At 57.9% G+C, this 19487-nt stretch overlaps 5 protein-coding genes across 5 annotated transcripts; 3 read left to right on the top strand and 2 right to left on the bottom strand.

The window, feature by feature from the left end:
- Positions 1 to 176: 176 nt before the first annotated feature.
- On the top strand, positions 177 to 1550 carry E0L32_001226 (uncharacterized protein; the record flags this gene model as incomplete). The annotated part of the gene is made up of 2 exons (XM_031135124.1): positions 177 to 1131; positions 1210 to 1550. 2 exons carry the CDS (start codon positions 177 to 179, stop codon positions 1548 to 1550), a joined length of 1296 nt encoding a protein of 431 aa, XP_030991740.1.
- A 1035-nt stretch (positions 1551 to 2585) lies between these two features.
- Positions 2586 to 5875, top strand: E0L32_001227 (uncharacterized protein; the record flags this gene model as incomplete). The annotated part of the gene is made up of 5 exons (XM_031135135.1): positions 2586 to 2978; positions 3114 to 3130; positions 3352 to 4477; positions 4536 to 4802; positions 4895 to 5875. The coding sequence occupies 5 exons, from the start codon at positions 2586 to 2588 to the stop codon at positions 5873 to 5875; spliced, it is 2784 nt and encodes a 927-aa protein (XP_030991741.1).
- An 859-nt stretch (positions 5876 to 6734) lies between these two features.
- Positions 6735 to 8666, bottom strand: E0L32_001228 (uncharacterized protein; the record flags this gene model as incomplete). The annotated part of the gene is made up of 4 exons (XM_031135146.1): positions 6735 to 6781; positions 6911 to 7441; positions 7537 to 7618; positions 7704 to 8666. The coding sequence occupies 4 exons, from the start codon at positions 8664 to 8666 to the stop codon at positions 6735 to 6737; spliced, it is 1623 nt and encodes a 540-aa protein (XP_030991742.1).
- Positions 8667 to 12386: 3720 nt separating this feature from the next.
- E0L32_001229 (uncharacterized protein) lies at positions 12387 to 14014 on the bottom strand (the record flags this gene model as incomplete). The annotated part of the gene is made up of 3 exons (XM_031135157.1): positions 12387 to 13636; positions 13703 to 13838; positions 13901 to 14014. The coding sequence occupies 3 exons, from the start codon at positions 14012 to 14014 to the stop codon at positions 12387 to 12389; spliced, it is 1500 nt and encodes a 499-aa protein (XP_030991743.1).
- Positions 14015 to 16295: 2281 nt separating this feature from the next.
- E0L32_001230 (uncharacterized protein) lies at positions 16296 to 17750 on the top strand (the record flags this gene model as incomplete). Its single annotated transcript, XM_031135168.1, has 4 exons — positions 16296 to 16682; positions 16742 to 17177; positions 17245 to 17367; positions 17422 to 17750. 4 exons carry the CDS (start codon positions 16296 to 16298, stop codon positions 17748 to 17750), a joined length of 1275 nt encoding a protein of 424 aa, XP_030991744.1.
- Between the last annotated feature and the right edge of the window lie 1737 nt (positions 17751 to 19487).

Raw genomic sequence — 19487 nt, forward strand, 5'->3', positions numbered from 1 at the left:
ATGCCGAAGCTTAGCTTGCGGCTTTCGTCGGAATCTCCAACTAACCCCACCTCCGCGAATATGACGAACTTCCCCGACGGCACAGCACTGTAAATAATTGATGCACCAGCATACCATCTCCCGTTGCAAAGACACAGAGCGAGCTTCATCGACTGTCAAACTGAACATACTGCATCATGCCGGCCACCTGGGTTCCCAACGTTGACCCGGCCAGCGAGTTCTCGCTGGCCAACATCCCGTTCGGCATCATCTCGACGCCGGCCGACTCGTCGCCGCACCCTGCCGTCGCCATCGGATCTTCCGTCCTGGACCTCAAGGTCCTGGCCGCAGAGCCCGACTTCGGCAAGGTCTTCCCCTCTCTCCAGGACGGCGCGCACGTCTTCTCCGCAAACTCGCTCAACGCCTTCGCGGCGCTGGGCCGCCCCGTCCACAGGCAGGTCCGCAAGGACATCCAGGAGCTGCTGTCCGAGGGCACGGCCCACGCGGCGTTCCTCAGGGACAACGCGGCCCTGCGCGAGCGCGCCCTGCTGCCGCAGCGCGGCGTCAAGATGCACCTGCCCATGGAGATCGGCGACTACACCGACTTCTACGCGGGGCGGCACCACGCCTACTTCCTAGGCGTCATGTTCCGCGGGCCGCAGAACGCGCTGCAGCCCAACTACACGCACCTTCCCGTCGGGTACCACGGGCGGGCCTCGAGCGTCGTGGTCTCGGGCACGCCCGTGCGGCGGCCCTGGGGCCAGATCCTGCTGGACCCGGCCGCGGAGCCCAAGGTGCCGACGACGGCGCCGTGCCGGCGGCTCGACATCGAGCTGGAGCTCGGGTGCTTCCTGTGCAAGCCCAACGAGATGGGGACGCCGGTCGGGGTCGACGAGGCCGAGGAGCACATCTTTGGGTACGTGCTGCTCAACGACTGGAGCGCGCGCGACATCCAGACGTGGGAGTACGTGCCGCTGGGCCCGTTCAACAGCAAGAACTTTTGCTCGACCATCAGCCCCTGGGTCGTGCTGGCGGACGCGCTGGAGCCGTTCCGGACCAAGGGGATCGAGAACGAGACGGAGCTGCAGGACTACCTGAGGGAAGCGCGCGAGGACAACGTGCTGGACATCCGGCTGGAGGTGGACATTACGAGTGAGTTGACCCGGTCGGGGATGCCGAGAAGCGGGTTCTTGTATTGTAGGACTGTGAGTGACACTGACTGCACGACAGCGCCGGAGGGCGACACGACGACCATCTCCAGGACGAGCGCCAAGAACCTCATGTGGTCGTTCCCGCAGATGATCGCGCACCACTCGCTGGGCGGGTGCCCGATGCGGACGGGCGACCTGCTGGGGTCCGGCACGATCAGCGGCACCGAGGCGAGCGAGAGGGGCAGCCTGCTGGAGATCAGCGAGGGCGGCAAGAAGGACATCATGCTCTGCGGGATGGACACGCGGCGGTTCCTCAAGGACGGCGACACCATCTCCATCCGCGGGCGGTGCGGCGGCGAGGGCGAGCGCGTGGGCTTTGGGGACTGCGTTGGCAGGATCTACAGTGCGATCCAGAGGTGAGGTGAGGGAGGGCTTGGATCGGGATCAGATGTCCATATGCATGTAGCCAGAAGGGGGGGCGGATCAAAAGACCAGGAGTCCGGTAGTGACGATGTGAATGAGACGCATTTCTGCTGATTTTGTGCATGGCATCTGTCTTGTGCACGCTGCACAACTACTTATTTTGTGTAGGATGGCTGTCGCGGCACAGGTGGAGACTTGTGAACTCTCATCTCGGCTCAGATTGGAAGCGTCGGTGAACCCACTCTAGCCATCTCCTCCAGTCCAGTCCCAATCCCGCCCTCACCATTGCCCATCCGACAAGCCCGCCGCATCCAGCCAAAAAAAGGCCGGAGTCCGAGCTTCTTCTGCTTTGCTTGTCAGCATTAGCACCCAAACTTGCTTATCACGTGGGGTAGCTCGGCATGCAAGACAGTTGAACAGCTGGCCGACGCCCTCGCACACCCACCAGAGCTGGCCCGTCCCTCCAGTAGCAGTACCTACCTAGCGAGCTCTCCCGTGAGCGTCATTCAAGCTCTCGTCCGGCCAATTGCCTCGAGCGCAAACACGGCTGAGCCCTCTTAGTGCTGTGCTGTGCTGTGCTGGCTGGCTGGCTGGCTGGCTGGCTGACTCCAAGCCCGACAGAGGCCGCTTTTTTTGTCTCTCCCGCTCCTCCGCCTCCTCCTCCCCCCCCCAGCCAGCAGCGCCAGCAAAGCAAAAGGCAAAGCAAAGCAAAAGCGCAAAGCAATCGCCCGCGCGCCCGCCGCCCCCCAGTCTCCCTCCGGCGCGCCGTCTTTTTAAATCGATTTGCTAGGATTACATAGCATGGCAGAGTCGACCCCATAATCCCGGCAAGGAAGGAGGAGAAAAAATATTAAGAAAAAGTAATCCTCCAAACAATCACACCCGCCCCCTCCCTCCTACTCTCGCAGGCAGGCACAGGGGAGCGAGAAACAGAGAAGAAACACTCCCCGAATCGGGCAGCATAAGGAAAACCCGCCCCCCTTCCGGGGTTTGCAAACCAATGCGCGCCCTGGGAGAATCCGCGCTTCGACGATGGAAGGCCTAGAAGGACAGGTCAGCGACCTGCGGACCTTTTTGTCGCATGCGCCGCCGCCTCCGCCGCTGGCCTTGGGCGCATCACCCAGCGCCAATTCTCCACGTCATCCCAGCAATCCCAACCTCAACGCCTCGCTGTTTTCCGCGCCCGGAGACAATTCCGCCCATCAGCCCTTCTCATCACCACTCCCTCCACAACCACCGTCGCTGTCCGGCGCCTCGCCTGGGGCTGCCTCCAGCGTCGGTGCAGCTAGGGGTGCCTCGCGCAGTGGGAGTGTTGGTGGTCCTCCATCTACCGGCGCTGCTGCCGGTGCCTCGCAGAAGAGGAAGGCCGACGCTGAGGACGCCGCGTCCAACGCTGGCAAGCAGCAGAGGAGCAAAAGGAATAGAGTACGTCTTGTTTGTCTTTGTCTTTGTCCTTCTTGTTGCGTTATCGTCCCATTCGCGACCCCCCCCCTTCACCGCTTGTCATTGTATGCACCTTGGCTGTTGGATCGATTTATTGACCATGTCTGATTGGCGCAGTACATCTCGATTGCCTGGTATGTGTAACCAACATCTCCCCTTTCCCTGCCTGACCGGAGCGAACGAAGCGCTGTGCGAAAAGTACCTCTATGCGCCGAGTCTGAAGACGCCTCGGGGCGAGGTTGTGCCGGGTCTGCCGACCAGCCTTGGCCCCGGTCCCGACACTCCGGATCCAAGTGGTCGTTGGCTTCTTCTCGTCCAAAAAAGAGCCCCCCTTTGCTAACCCACTGACCCATAGTAATGAATGCAAACGGCGCAAAATCAAGTGCAATGGCGAGACCCCTTGCCAGCGGTGTGGCAACCTTAATCTGGCGTGCCTCTACGCCCCGAACTGCTGCTCCAACAACTTCAAGGACTCGGACGAGTTCCGCCGCATGAGCGATGATGTCACGCGCCTCCAGGAGCAGGTCAATTCGCTCTACAAGAGCATGGATGCCCTGCGTCAGGAGACGCTGCGACTCGCCCCGATCCAGAACCGAGCACTGCAGGCCTCCGCCTCGCCCAACGCCGTCTCGCCCTCCCCGCCCTCCTCCTCCATCCTGTCTCCGAACCGACCCGAGCTCGCGCCCCTGCGACACCAGGCCCCTTCCTTCCGAGGCCCGACGAGCATAGCTTTTACCGTCGACGTCGCTAAGAACACGCTGCACAACATGGGATACAGCGGGGTGCCCGAGACCGGAGCGGACGAGCCCCCACGGTCGGTCGACGACGCCGCGAACACGACGTCCGACTTCGACCCCCGACGGCCGCCGGACCCGCTCTGGGACTACGACAAGGACGAGATGATCAGGCTGTGCCGCCTGCACGAGGAGGAGGTCGGCATCATGTACCCCGTCGTCAACATCGAGAGCGTCATCTCCCACGCCAAGTTCCTGGCCTCGTGGCTGGGCAACATCAAGCAGCAGGGCATGGTGCCGCCCTTCGGCGTCGACAACGGCATCAGCGACATCAAGTCGCTGCAGCTCAAGATCATCATGTGCTGCGCGCTCGTGGTCGAGGAGCACGGCAACAGCGCCAAGGCCTCGCGCCTCTACGACAGCATCCAGCCCGTCGCCGACAAGATGCTCATGAACGACCCCGGCGAGATCAAGAACCTGCCCTTCCTCGCCCTCATCGCGGGGTACCGCTTCCTGTCCAACGAGGAGGTGTTGGCCTGGCGCGTCATGGGCGAGGTCGCGCGCCACTGCCTCGAGCTCGGCCTGCACCGGCGCGAGGGCCTGGCGCGCATCCCGGACGAGGAGGAGAGGAGGAACGCGCTCAATACGTTCTGGACGGCGTACGTCCTGGACCGGAGGTGGAGCTTCGGCACGGGCTTGCCGTACGTGGTCCACGACGACAAGATTGACCCCAAGCTCCCGTATCCCGTGAGTGCTACTCGTTTTCTGGCTTAGAAATGGGACAAGAGACTGACCGACATGCCAGGAGGACTACCCTTACCTCGTCGCCATGATTACCTACTCCAAGCTCGGCGCCAGGATCTGGAGACTGGTTGACTACTTCGAGCCGGCCCTGATCCAAGACGTCAAGCGAGACGAGTTTGAGAGTCTCGATCGGGAGATCCTGCAGTGGTACGAGACGGTACCCGACGACGTCAAAATCAGCAACCTCGACAGAGACCTCCCCCTCCCTTCAACGCCGTCCTACAACGTTCAGAGACTGCAGATCTGGACCCGCCTCCGTCTCAACCAGGTACGAAGAGACAGACAGGCACCCCTCATGAACAACCAATTCCAAAACGCTCCTCGAAGTCCAATATCACTAACGATGCTACTGTCAAACAGATTCGGATATGGCTCCACACGCCGGTCCTGCACTCGGCCTCGTCGATCCACGACAACATGCACCTGGCGCAGCGCGTCGTCGACTTGGCCAAGGAGACGATCCGCTACCTGACGCGCCTCAACAACTCGACCAACCTGTACCGCCGCATCCAGGTCTTCTACCACCAGTTCCTGACCTCGGCCATCGCCGTGCTGTTCCTGGCCTCGACGCACGCGCCCCTGCAGTTCAGCGCCAACTGCCGCACCGAGTTCTACATGGGGCTCGAGCTCGTCAAGGACATGTCGTCCAAGTCGTGGGTGTCGCAGCGGCTGTGGCGCACCATCAAGTCGCTCAAGGCGTACGCGCCGCAGCTCGGCCTCGGCGAGGAGGACGGCAACAAGAGCAGCAACGGCAGCAGTCACGGCGGCGGCGGCGGCGTCCAGGGTGGTGCGGGTGCGGGTGGCGGTGGAGCAGGTGTCTCGGGCGCGAGCGACGCGCACTCGAGTGCCGCGCTGGCCATGGCCGGCATGGCGGCCGGCGGGCCGGGCCAGCTGCACCATCACCACCACCAGCAGCACCACCACCACCACAGCGTGAGCCCCGGAACCGCGAGCATGGGCTCGCCTGCGACGACGGGCGGCGGGGGAAGCCACTTTGCGCGGCCGGGCAGTCTGGGCCCTGGTGCTGCTCAGCAACAACAGCAGCAGCAGCAGCAGCAGCAGCAGCCGCAGTCGAACCTGACGGAGGAGCAGGCAAATGGGCTCAGGATACAGTACGAGATGGGTAGGATCTTCGAGGGCTACATGGGCGCCGCCGGCGGTTCTGCTCAGCAGCAGGGACAGCAGGGGCCGCAGGCGCAGCAGCACCGCCAGCAACACCAGCACTCTGGGCGGTACGGGCCCAACGGCGCGTCCTCCTACACGTCGTCGGAGATGCATGCCGTGCCGATGGATGCCGACACGGACGAGGGGCTGTACCCCCATCTGAAGGCTATGTTTTGAGAGAAAGTTTCAAGTTTCGCCCACCAACCAACCTCCCCCCTTTATTTTTGTTTGAAACTTTTGGAAATGCTTGGCGCTATTGTTGTATCCTTGTGGTTTTGGTTCGGGGGGTTATATTCATGTGTTGCATGCACACAGGCTTGGAGCATATAGAGAGATCTCGTTCGAGCGGGTTCTCTGATATCGTTGTCCCACCTCTTTATTTCCGAGCGGATGAATTTTATATAGTAAACGTAAACCTGCATTCAACGCATCGTTTGATACTATCAGATTACCAGCACAACTTTTATTCATGGACTGACCTTGGGCTTTTTTTTGATGAGATGTTTTTGATATGATTGTTGTCTTATGAAAAAAAAGAAGTTGGATGGTAAACAATATGGCGAAGAAAAGGTACAAAGGCAGTGTCTGATATCCCTCGACACCTTTGCTTTGCCAAATGTATCCAGAGAAAGGATCATACGAGAGAAGTCAAAAGAGAGGAAACCCGAAGAAAGATGGAATGAAATAGAGCCAGTCATGGTTCTCGTCATTATCAAGAAATGCCGTCCGTTTGTTTAGTCGTGACTTGAGATATTGTGAAACCAAAAGTGTCCGAGACGCCTGAGATTTCCTCCAGAAAGACGAGAAGCACACACAATTGCCGCCCCAGTAACCCTCTAGATTCCCGGGTCTCGAGGAAGCAATGAATATCAGAAGAAAAAGAAGAAGAAAACATCGGTTCATCATGTCCCAATCTCTAATGCCATGATTGAAAAATCCTGCACACATCATGTATCATCTCATCCATCCCATCCCCACCCACACACGCGTGTTCTCGCTCCGTGCCGTCGTCGTCAAACCAGCCTACGGCTATCTTTCACGTCAAAGTCGCAAGCATAGCCCTCATGAGACCGGGAGGCGGACCTAACAGGAAACCAAATACAGGTTAGCCACTTCTTTTGGCACCACCAAACTCCACCAAAAAGGGGTTGAGGCGTGGCGACGCGCACCTTCTTCACCGAGGATACTTCGGCACGCTGATGGACATCCTACCTTTCTTGTCCTTCTCGATCCTCACGCCGCGCCTCGGCTCCTCGATCTTCTCGACCCGCTCCTCAAAGACGACGAGCTCGCCGTTGCTCAGCCGCTCCGCCGTGACGATCTCCTTGCCGACGCGCGAGTGCGACCGGTGCCGCGAGTGCGAGCCGTGGTGGTGGTGGTGCACGACCTCGCGCTCCCGGTCCGCCGTGACCAGCGCCAGGGGCCCCACGGGGATCTCCTCCGAGATCTCGCGCGGCCGGGCGTCGACGACGACGGCCGACGGGTACGACGAGGTCGAGGTCGTGTAGCTGCGGGCCGGGGAGGCGTCGCGGATGATGGTCGTGTTGTTGACGAACTCGACGTTCTGTGGGGGTGGCGGCGGCGGCGGCGGGTTGCGGACGGGCATGAAGTGCGGCGGGGGCTGCTGGTGCATCGGCGGGGCCTGGATGGCGGGCTGGGGCGGCGGCGCCATGTAGACCTCCTGCCGGCGCTCCTCGATGATGTCGCCGGCGTGGGAGCGGGCTACGACGAGTTCCATCTCACCTGTGAAACGAGGAGTGTTTTGTTAGCAAAGGAATGTGTACAGTGTAATGATAACCGGGGAAAGCTGGTTGGCTGGCTGGGAGGGATGGACGCACTTCGCTTGTAGTCCTCGCTGAGCTTGAGCAGGTCATCGATGTTCTCCTGTCCAAGCGCTTTCTGCACGACGACAGTGTTGCCCTGGTTTCTTCCGGTCAGTATGTTGTTTCGAACTGCGAAAGAAAAAGAGCAAATGCTGCGCAAGGGTTTGGTGGGGAAAACTCACTTCTTCGATGAACGGGTAGCCGAGGTCGATGAGGGCCCTCTTGGAGACGAGGCGGGCCGGGATCCTGGTCTTGCCCTTCTTGGGGTACTCGCTCTTGACGGTCGTGCCGCCGCTGCTGCTCGACGAGCTGCTCGACGTGCTCGACGACCGCGAGGTGCTCGTCGTGACGCTGGTGCCGTGGTGGCTCCGGCCGCGGTGGTGGTGCAGGTGGTGGTGGTGGCCGCCGCCGCTGCGGTGGCTGCGGTGCGAGTCGCGGCTGCGACTGCGGTCCCGCCGGCGCTCGCGCACGACCTCCTTCTCGCGGATGCGCTCCGGATAAGGGCGGAACTCCTCGTCGCCGTAGTAGTCCGGGTCCGAGACGCGTATCTCCTCGTAGCTGTCGCGCTCGGCGAAGCGGCGCGGCGGGGGCAGGGCGCGCGTGCGCGGCAGCGGGATGGGCACGTTGGTCGGCGGGCGGAAGTCCTCCCTGCGGGCGGGCGGGCCGTACCGCTGCTGCTGCTCCTCCTCGTGCTCCCAGTACCGCGGGCGGCGGTCGAAGGTGTCGAGGCTCGACTGGCGCCGCAGGAGGGTGGCGGGCCGGCGGCGCGGCGAGGGGCTGCGCGCCACGCGCTCCTTCTCGATGACGACGCGGCGGTCAAAGTCGGACGAGGTGGGCGAGTGGCGGTCCCGCACGAAGCGAGGCTCGTCGTCGTGGTAGTAGCGGCGGTCGCGCACGGCGTGCTCGTCGTCGTATGGGCGTCCCGGCGGCGGCGGCCGGCGGTCGTAGCGCTCGTTGTCGACGGACACGGACAGGTCTCTGAAGCGGGCGGGCAGGCCGCGGGGCTCTCTGGAGTAGGCGCGGTCGTCTTCTTCGTAGCGGACTCGCTCGTCGCCGTAGCGGTCGCGGTCTCTCTCGTAGAGGAAGCGGTCTCTGTCCCAGCGCTCGCCGCGGCTGAGGTCGCCGGTTGATGCTCTGTAGGCCATGGGGAAGAGGCTGATCTGGTTTGTGAGTGTGCGTGCGTCTGTGTGGTGGGTAGGTGGTGGGTGGTGTGAGTTGGTGTGGGAAGACTGGGAGACTTGGTTCCTTGGTTTTGGAATCCGGGTCCCCAACGGTCGCCGTTTGAGATATGGTTTGATGGAAGGAGCGGTTGTCCCTGTTGATCAATAGATGGGAAGAAAAGGCTCAGATTAATGAACCCTTCAGAATTCGACTTGTTGTCTTGTCAGGGTCGACGGCGGAATTGGCCCATGGGTCGGTTGGATGGGTGGAGTGGGCAGGTTGGGAGTGCAGCAGGATTGGGAAGCGATGACGACACCAGCAGACCAAGTGGGCGTGAACACGGACGGAAAGTGGAAGTGGAATGGAGGGGCGTCGCCAGTCTGGACTCTGGAGGGGAGGACCCTTGCTAGGGTGCTCTCTTCTTCTGCTTGGTGCAGGAGACCAGGCGTGCCGGACTGTGCCAGACCAGGCCAGTCAGGCGAGAGAGCTAACTAGACGGACGGACAGGGGTGGGATGTGCCCTCTCACGAGTGACTGGCTGGATGCTGGATGCTGGACGCTGGATGGAGGGTGGATGGGGATGGACAGGTATGGATGGAGGTGGATGGATGCGGATGAATGAGCGGTGGGCGGGCTGTAGGATGACGATGGGGCCCGTCCTGCAAGAAATCACTGACTGGTGCCGATGCTCAAGATGGATCGATGATGGCCAGGAACGGGATATCCATGCGACGATACCTACCCAGGCGCAGATGCCGAACGTCAAGTCAACCCTACCTATTTCTGCCTCGGTGATTTGCAGCAGCAAAGATGCAAGACGGGTGCCGGTGAAGCCCTTTCCCATTGCGCGCTTTTTCTTCACTGGTGATTCCGCTCAGGGACTGGCTGTGCCTCTTGGGCCGGCTGCCCATATGACCTCACACTTCCACTGCCACTACGCGAAAACCCCGTGCACGAGCTTCTCCTGGTCGGCTGATGGGATAGACCGAGTCTGCTGAGTTGCAGCCATGATCCCAGTCTTTCGGACCAGCCAGAGCCAGAGCCCAATGATTCAATGACTGTTCAAGCCCAACACAATGCGACCTTCTCTTGCTACTCTGCACACAAAAGGAAAAAAGAAAAAAAGACACTGACCCGAGTCCGGTCAAGGAGCGCAGTACGAAGACGGATATCTGCTTCTTGGGTCTTTTAAGGTTCGAATCGTTCTAACCCGCGGGAGGGCCGGACCTTGCCTTGGATCCCTTGGATGGAACATTGGTCCGCTAAACTAGCCCTGGAGCCCCCTCGCACAGAGAAGAGTGTCCCACCGTTGGGCGCCAGGTGGTGTACCCTAGCCTGCTAGCCCGACCGCTAGCCCCCCAGCCTCCAGCACTAACAGCGGGGCGGCTGCAGCCCAAAACTGGCAATCCAGGATGCATAACCTTGGAAACCGTGCCTGATCGCCGTTCGGGACTCAGGTTGTGTTTCTGGCACAGGCCAGGGACGACGACGGTTAGGAGCAGCATGGAACCAGCCAGTCTCCATGTCTTTACCTAGATCTGTGAACCGACTTTTGTTTTGAGGTGCCTGAGATTGGACACAGGACTGCTGTGACAGGTCCGCCTTGTAGGATTCCATCTGCCTTTCCTCAGACCACCATCATCGCATCAGGGCCCCCTGTGCCAAGACGACCTGGGTACGACGACCTCGTGCTCGTCGTGGATACCGTTGCACGCGGGCGGGTGTCTTTCTCCTACCTACATAGATGAGGTACAGGAGCACTCTCGAGTTGCATTCGATCTCGGTCAGTATCTCCACAGACCAAGGTGTGATACGGTCGCCGTGACACGTCCCGGTATCCACAGATCCTGCAGCGTCGCCGCTTTTGCTGTGTCTCGACTTCTGAATAATCTGATGCATCACAATGTCAACAGACTATTTTTGATGCGACTTGACTATTCTCGCCTGTATATCCATGCATGTACGGAAAACTCTTCCCATGGATTGCCCATCGGGCCCCAAGGTCCATCAAGCGAGGAGCAAACCCCGCGCCGCCAAGGGTGCCCTCCCGGATACACCACAGCCCGAGCTATTACGCCAGCGCCGACTGCTCATCCACCGCGCCGCTCTCGGGGCTAGCGGCTCACACGGCAGCCGCACGGTGCCGGTACCGGATCCGCGTCCAAGGGCATCTAGAACATCCATCTTTGCGACTTGGAAGTACAAGCTGGTCATATCAAAGTTGGCCCGCATTCATCCCGGACCGTCGTACCCGACTGTGCCTGTGTGGCATCTGTCAAAAGTGCCAGTTTCTAGACCCGGGGCTTCACCGCAGATCCCCCTCCTCGCCTAACTTCCGCTGCCGCTGCTACTGCTCCTGCCATGCGAGGTGAGGTGGTCAGCCGCATCAGCGAGTATTACGGCGACCTGGCGCCGGCGCGCGTCCCCGGGCACGTTGCATGCCTAGGTAGGTTGTCATTCGATTCTGTGGGAGACCCGGGTGAGAGCTATGGAGCCGGCAATCACAAGTCGAGTCTAGAACTGTGATTTTCTCCGGCATGTACCACTCGCAGTGCGTCTCTGCATCTCTGATATTGTGAGGAGCAGGAGACACGTCCGAGTAGATGTGGGTCACCTTCGCTGCACACGCCGGTGTGAGGCGTCAGGGGGTTGACAAGCGAGCGTGACTCTAAACGCGGCCTTGAGCCTTTCGCGTATAGGTTGTGTTGTCACATCTGGGCGGCGTACCAGGTCCAAATAATTACTTGCTTGCACAGCTATTTGGCCATAGCCAAGTGGGGTTGACAACCAGGCATAGGCAAAGGTTGTCTACGTCTTGCTTGAGCCCAATGGACTGCAGCTATAGATCCACGCAGTGTTGGGAACTTGTAAGCCTTCGCTAAGGATCCTCTAGTATCCGGCAAGCCCGCTGCAGATTAGTGAAGCATCTTGAAGTCCTCTCAAGCAAAGGCCAATAGAGCCCATGTAGACACGCAGTCAACATACCGCATGAGTAATGAGATTACGATAGTCTTAATGAGCGGCTTAGGGGTGTAGTGTTTGATTCTGGAGAAGCGGTATATACCCGCGGAGAAAATTTATGTCTCGTCATCGTTGCTTGGGATGCGGTCGGAGACGACCTTTATGCTTTATGTTAAAACGTATCGACACGGGTCTTAAGTCCTTAAAGGAGTCATCAAAGAGTTCCTCGGCTTTGAGACGGTAGATCCCGATCCGGCAGAATCTCGAGTACGGATCCTTGGCCTTGAGGTTTCTGATGCAGCGCATTGGGATAACAGACCTGCACAAAATGGTACACAATAACGAAGGGGTGGACGCAGGTAATTCCTTGTACGGTTTATATGGCCTCTAGCTCGTGGCCGGAGGAAGTCAAAGAATCCCTTGAGTTCCACACCCGAGAAGACTTGCTTTCCCCAGCTGAATCGGCATGTGAAAAGTATAGTAGTGTCGGTGTTGAGGTATCAATTGAGATAGTTCATCAAGATCAGAGTGGACGTTCACGATGAGAGCATGCAATGGAAAAAGCTCTGTTCTTCTTGTCATCAAACCATCAACAGTCATTTCATCTGAATTCTCGTCTAAACATCATGGATCGCTCATCAGCATACATACATGTCTTAAGTCTATAACCTTTTTTCTCATCAGTCGTCAAGTCATCATTCATCAAATCATAAAATCATCCGGGCGCCAGTCCAACCCATCACCTAGCCCCGTCTCGCATATCCCTTCTCCGCATCGCCTTCAGGGTTCTCCGCCCCTTGCAGCCCGAACGCCGGATAGGCCTCTCGCATGATGACCAGCCCCGACTCGTCGTTGTCGTCCTGCTGCTCGACGACGTACCACTTGGTCGGGTCGAACACGCTCTTGTCGCTGAAGCCACTGTCGCGAGTGCTCGAGGTCTCGGAAGAGGCGGCCTCGTTGGTCGCATGGTCCCCGGTGCCGAGGTCGAGCTCTAGCCGAGGGCACACGCTGACTGTGTGTTGTAGGCTCTCCCGCTGCCGCTCCTGCTCCTTGACCTCGACGACCTCGACGAGTCCCGGCCCCGGCGTGGCGGCCCCCCCGCTGTGGCGGTCCATCGACAGCGCCGAGGCGCCCACGAGGCCCGGGAAGAAGTAGGTCAGGATGCCGCGGAGGGCCGGCATGCAGGCGCAGACGACGCCGAGGTTGATCTCGACGGTCGACCAGAAGGCCACGCCGAGCTCGTCCCAGGTCGGGTTCGGCGTGTTGGCGAAGTGGACGAGGGAGCGCAGGCGCACGGCGCTGACGACGGTCACCGCGCCGCCGACGAAGAACATGAGGCCGATGCCGAGCTTGCGCCGCCAGTGCAGCCGCAGCTTGCGCAGCTGCGACAGCGGGATGGCCAGCATCCACAGGTCGAGCGCGATGTTGAAGGCCGCGTTGGACCAGGTGACGGCGTTGAGGTTGAGGCACGTGCCCCCCGCCGAGGCGTCGAAGAACTTGCTCCAGGACAGGCTGACGGGCGCGCACTGGAAGACGACGACGAGCAGGAAGGCCAGCCCGGCCACGCCGTTGACCGCGAGCGTGGCCCAGAGCAGGCGCCGCGTCTGCGCGTAGGGGAAGACGCGCAGGTAGAAGAGCAGCATCGACGCCTTGAGCAGGGGCAGGTGCGTGAAGTACATGATCTCCATGACGTAAAAGTACTTTGCGAAGCGGGTGATGGCGTCCGGCGCGAGGGTCCAGATGTCGCGGCCCAGGCCGTTGGCGACGAGGCCGCGCGAGTTCATGACGGTGCTGGGCACGGCGGAGAAGAAGGCGACGACGATGAGCCAGTCGTCGGCCCAGAAGCCCGTGCGGGCGAGGAAGAGCTTGAAGAAGAGCCGCGCGAGGAAGATGGCGGCCGAGATGACGCCAAAGGTGATGTTCATGCGGTCGTAGGCGGGACCACGGTCCCGGACGGGGGCGCCGCAGGCGGTGCTCGTGCCATTCTTGGCGACTGTTTGGTTTTAAAAGGGCCCTGGTCAGTAACCAAGTAACTTTCCAAGGTGGGAGAAGGACTGACGGAGGATGTCGGGCAGACTGCATGTTCGCAGGACGCACTCTTCCGCCTCGGCTTGGAGCGACGGTGTCGTGCACATGCAGGTGATGTTGCTGATCTGGCAGGGCGAGTTGAAGGCGGCGGTCACGAGGCATTGAGTCTGTTGTAAGTTTGTCAGTACAAGATCAACCCATACACGGATCAACACGGCCATCGACTTACAGCGCAGCTAGGGAGGGTCGGGAACTTGCCCGGCGTCCCCTGAGCGACGACGGCGACGAGCCATTGGGACACCAGGGCTATTATCAAGAACAATCGTGATACTGACGACCTCATCTTGAACGGCACGAGAGGCATCAAACATCGGCAAATACGTCAGGAGAGCATTCCAGTGCCGATCCCACATGGCTTCGGTGGGCATCGTCTCCGTATTAATAGACATGTCAAGTGCGCATGCCTGCCATCTCGCGTTAGTTCCCCAGCCTGTCAACGACAGATTTTTGCCCTTTTTTGCTTTTTCGCTCAGCTGTTTCCCTCCCTCGACTCACCCTAAAGGCAGCCAGTGACACGCCTTTGGGGCCAGATCCGGCTGCGGCTAAGTGACGCAAGGGAGAAGGCTACGGAGGTACAAAAGGTGGCGGGGACCGAGCCGGGCGAGAGTTTTGCTTTTGTTTCGTGTGTCGGTAGCGTTTGCCGGGCAGATGCTCGCTGTAAAAACGGGACGGGATAGCAGGCCTTTTAGGACCCCAGCCCGCCCCCATCAATCATTGGGGGCAAGCCTGGAGGGCTTTGAATTCAGCTTCCATGAGACATTCATGTACCCATGCTGCCGATCCGGGCCGTCGCCTCGTCGTTCACGGCAATTCACATGGCACAAATATCGACGAGCTGAACATTGAATGTAACCCCAGCCAAAACAGGAACATCCTGCTGTTTCTACGAGGTTCGCGAGGGCCGCACTCCGTGCTCCCTCCATAAACCGAGTCTCCCTGCCCTTGTTTTTGTGCGTGGCATCTCCCCGCTAGCTGGATCTAGGGGCGTCTTTGCGTCTCTAGAGCCTGTCTAGGATCGCCCCTAGTGCATCTTTGACGGGCCGCCCGGTCGGGAAGATGGGGCAGATCGAGGATGGCGGTCATGGCCTGGACCTTTTCGCCAGGGTCCTGCAGCCCCTCTGCTCGTTTGCGATCGAGATGGCACATTGCCGTATGTCAAGACCATGGCACAGACTCGTTTGGTCGGAGAATATCATCAACAGTAACAGAACGAGCTACGCATGAATGGGATTGGTAGCTTGCATGCCGAGGAAGTACTTACCTAGGTATTGATGGTGATCTGGCAATCGACGGAGAACAGGTCTGGGAAGCCCATTATGAACATGCACTTCAAACTCTGCATCCGAACTGCACATGATCACTAAGACAATTGCCCTTTGGGTCGATATCGCAATTGACAACCTGTTCAATCTCGAGTTTAGGGCCTGTCCTTTTCAGCCCTGCCGAGCACGAGAATCTGGAGTACCATGGCATTTGCCATGTGTCGATTTGGGAGCCTGAGCCCTAGCAAAGACTGTTGTTAATAGCGTACGCGCTTAGTGGGCAGGTCAGTCCAGGTCTGTATTTGCTTTTTCCCACCATCCCTCTTCCAGCCTCCCACGACCCCAAAGGAGAATAAAGAGGTCGGCAGTGGACCGGCGCGTGCTTGCAAAGGGGCGGGCAGGATCGCCTCTTCAGGGCAAGTACGGATTTGAGCCGAGAGGGAGAGCTCTGCGTGTTCGTCTCGAGGCCAGCATCTACCTAACTACCTTAGGTGGTCTACGCTAGCAAGGTCAGAACAGTGGACGGAAGTTCCATCAGGAGCGACCTCAATAGCAACACTGCATCCTTTCTCGTGAAGTCAGAAGTGTCATCCCACTACCTCATCCCGATAGTTTTGATGCATAGCCAAATCCTGTTAGCAGCCCGTCAACTTCTTTGACCATTACTTGCTACGCTACCAGATCATCGGGCTGTCAGTTCAAGGCTTGCTTGCGACGCTGACCTCGCTCTTCCGCCCTTGCGAGGGGTGAGCAGCACGCTAGACTCTAGCTTGCTCCCGTCGAGGTCGCAAGGGGGATCGTGGAGGGACTGGCAAGTGGCTAAGCTACAAGGACGGCCGTGACTGCAACCTGCAGCACGGATGCTGTGATGACGGGAGGTCTCTGCTAGAAATCTGCACCTGAGCGCGCCCGCACGACGGCCCAGATCCCAATGCAATGGAACACAGGCACACCAGGCGTCAGCCGGCAGTGCAGCTTCCCGGCAGCACCGGACGAATCAGATTTTGCCTCGCGCCGAGCCAGTCTGGAAACAAGGCCAATCAAATTACGAACCAAGGACGAGCAGAGCTGATCGCCGATAGTATGGTGCTTATGTCAATCTATTTTGATTAAAAGGCTGACTGGGGGGGAACTATTATTGGTACCAAGATCGTGGAAAGCTGAGTTTCTATAGCTGGGTTAAATCGAAGAATACTCTCTAGTCATGTTGGACTGTAGAATTCACATAATCCGGGCGCTGTCAACTCTTCCCATCGAAGACATGATTTCTTAGTACACTTATGACAACGTCAAGGCATCGCAATGCCAGCGGCCTCGAAGCCAATCCCGCATGCCCGGGTCGGCATGTTTGACCGTCTTCGTATACTGGTCTTCTTCCTCCTGAGACGCATGTTTGTCATCAAACACGAGGTGTTCAACGATCTGAATAGAGTGGGATGGGCGAAGGCTCTCCAATGGGCAAGCCTTTCGATTGTTGGCTCAGGGCTGCTTACCATGCTGCTCGTTCTGCCATATGTTGGGGCAGGCTCCTCCTTGCCATCGTTCTCCTCCGTCTGTACTCCCGATGCCTCGTTCGACCCTTTCCACATGAATTCGCAGTGGGACATCCGCCGTTTCTTCCAAATCACTCTTGCTTTTGGAGATTTGAATTTCACTCAGGCCAAAGTCATTGATGTTGCGTGGGATATTGTAAGTCTGGAGAACCAAAATGGTCTAGGATGTCTAGGTGACTGGCTCACCTTATTCAGGTCATTGGACGGCTTGGGCAGGCCTTGATAGCCTACCTATCTTGGCGATCCTTCTCAGCATACATTGCCGCGTCTATGCACTTCAGACCAATCACTTACCGGGTCTTTCGCACCTTGTTTGTGGACAGAGAACCGACTTTGATGTCCACCATCGAAGTGTTGAACGACTTCGTCTCAGGTCACTGTCTCGAGTCGCGATTCGTCATGTCATTTATGGTCATCACAATGTCCCTCACTCTCTTCTTTCCTACTCTGGCGAGTGCTATGACAGGATATAGCCCCCGGAATACGGCTTATGTTAGAGACTATAACGATAACCTTGCCGCGTTCTCCCGGTTTCATCCAGTCATGTACATTATTCATGATGGCAGCCGCATAGGACTCGCAGATGAGTATCCCATCGTCTTCTGGAATGTCTCTTTGACTGCACACAACTGTAAGTAATTCTCCACCCAAAGTGATGATGGTCTTGATGAGCAACCCAGCCGACTAATTCCGCATAGTCAACATCGACTCCCTCTACTACTTCGCTTATACGGAATCACTTCGTGTTTGCTTTAGGGACAATACGAATGCTGAGCCGTCCACTATACCCTTGTGTAGGATGCAACAGGGAGCATCTAAGTGTGAGTGTCCATTGACCACATGATGTTTCTGTAATGCTAAAGAGTTGCCATCAGATGTGGCTGACTATGGCTATTTCGGTACAAACACGACAACATCGGCCTGGAATAATATTACACTTCCCAGCCCAACGCTCAACATTTCGTCGACCCTTCCATATTCTCTGCATAGTCATATCGTGGAGTGGGGTTCGGACCATGGACTCTACCCGTTCAAGCCAGACTTGGAGTCTGAGTCCCTCGGGCGTCCCCTACAACACCAATACTCTAGCGACTTTGCCTTGACATACTCAGACGCCGTTTATGACAGAAAATACATTCAGAAATATGGCAGCTGCCAGCCATTACTTGTTCGTGTTAATGCCAAATACACATTGGAATTCTAGGCTGATCTATAGGTGTAGGATACGGCAAGCGACTCATCAGAGACAAGATATTCGTGGGGATTCTCCTTCATACAGCTTTTTGTGGTCCTTGTCATATTGAATGTCTGGGCCGTGGGCGTCTATCTGGTGTGGTTAAAGGGGCGACTCACTCTTCGGATGCTCGGTTGCCCATGTGTCCCAAATGAATACCGGGCGATTCTAGACCTCTCAGAGTCTCTCAACACAGAGCTTCACAGGAATGGCTATGACCCGACTCAGCTAAATAGCCAAGAAGTCTGCTCTGTAGTCGGAAAGGACTTGAGGGGGGGCAGTATGCGTTTGCCGCTGCCATTCGAGACAAGCATTTATAGACTCGTGCAAGGCTTTTGGGCATGGTTGAGAAAGGAGGGGACCTGGTTGATCATCGGTGGGATTCTGGCGGTCATTGTACTAAGCCTGAGCCTTCACCTATACGAAGCTGCGTTTCGATATGCCAGTCTTGGGTGGTACGATGTCGACCTGTTTGTGGTCTGGTTATGGAGCTTTTGTTTGCTCTTCACATTTGCCTACGTGCTTGCCGTCAATCTGGGCAGTACCTTCACCAGTCGCGTGTCTCTGATTGCGGTTGGAGGAGTCTTGAGCGTTGGCGCTACGTTTGGTCTGACACAATACTGGGTATCAACATATTACTGATATCCATGCTGGGAATCGCAGGTCAGGCGGTGTACAGAGAAATCGAGACTGAATGTTGACAAAATATCGGCAAAGGCTTCCTGCAATGTAATCAGTTGAGGGATTCTTAGTGGACGCGCTCTGGACCTCTTCCACCCGGCCTTCACTTTCATATACTGTCTCCTTCACCTTACCAAAGACGTTAGCCAGCTAAAGGGGTCACAGAGGTTGACAAAATGAATCCAGGTTTATGGAGTCGCGCCAATTGCGATTTTGGAGAAGCCAAGAGAAAGCTGTGTCCGCCCGGTCATGGGTGCCAAGATTTTAGGTAAGCTTTATACAGCTGCCGATATTGCTGCCGAAGTCGACAAGATTGCAGACGGAATTGGCGCTCATCGTGTTTTGGCGACGGCGTGCCAAGGCTCCAAAGGCGGGTACACATCCATCCGCCGCCCATCGCGGAGATTGGTGTGCTAACATGATCTAGACTTGATATGATTCGTGAGCGAGAGAATAGGTGCCAGAGTTGGATGCATTGCCCTCCACCCGGGGCAGCTCAGCTCGTCAGCGATCCGAGTCCCCGGGAGTATCAATTGAAGAACCTGCATGCCATCGGAACGCTCGTCGGCATGACGCATGATGCCGCCGCAGGCACTGCCTACGAAATACAGGGCAGGCTGAGTTGAGCTGAGAGTATTCAGGACCTGAGAAGGGGCCAGATGACTTGTTGCATCGTGATAGGCTTCAATACAGACCAATCCCTGGCTTTTTGGGATTTCCTACTCATCCTCTTGCCATGGTAGCATTTACAATACCAACTCCATTCAACCGCTAAGGGACGCAATAACAACAACGTCAAGGTGACTTAGCCGCATCTAGGAGAAGGGTTTATGTTTATACGGCCATGCCGGACGGGAGCTAGAGCGGCGATGCAAAGGGGATGCAATCTACGAGTGTTCTGTTGTCTCTCTGCAGCGATACAGCACTGCCCAGACATTCCATTCTAACGGAGCAACGATAGTCAGGCACAACCTCGTGGGGACAAACCGAGGCTTCCGTAGGTTGTCACTGGATGGATTCCAATTT

This window comes from Thyridium curvatum, assembly GCF_004353045.1.
Source record: "Thyridium curvatum strain D216 chromosome Unknown NODE_5_length_802575_cov_81.998223, whole genome shotgun sequence".
NCBI classification, from domain to species: domain Eukaryota; kingdom Fungi; phylum Ascomycota; class Sordariomycetes; order Thyridiales; family Thyridiaceae; genus Thyridium; species Thyridium curvatum.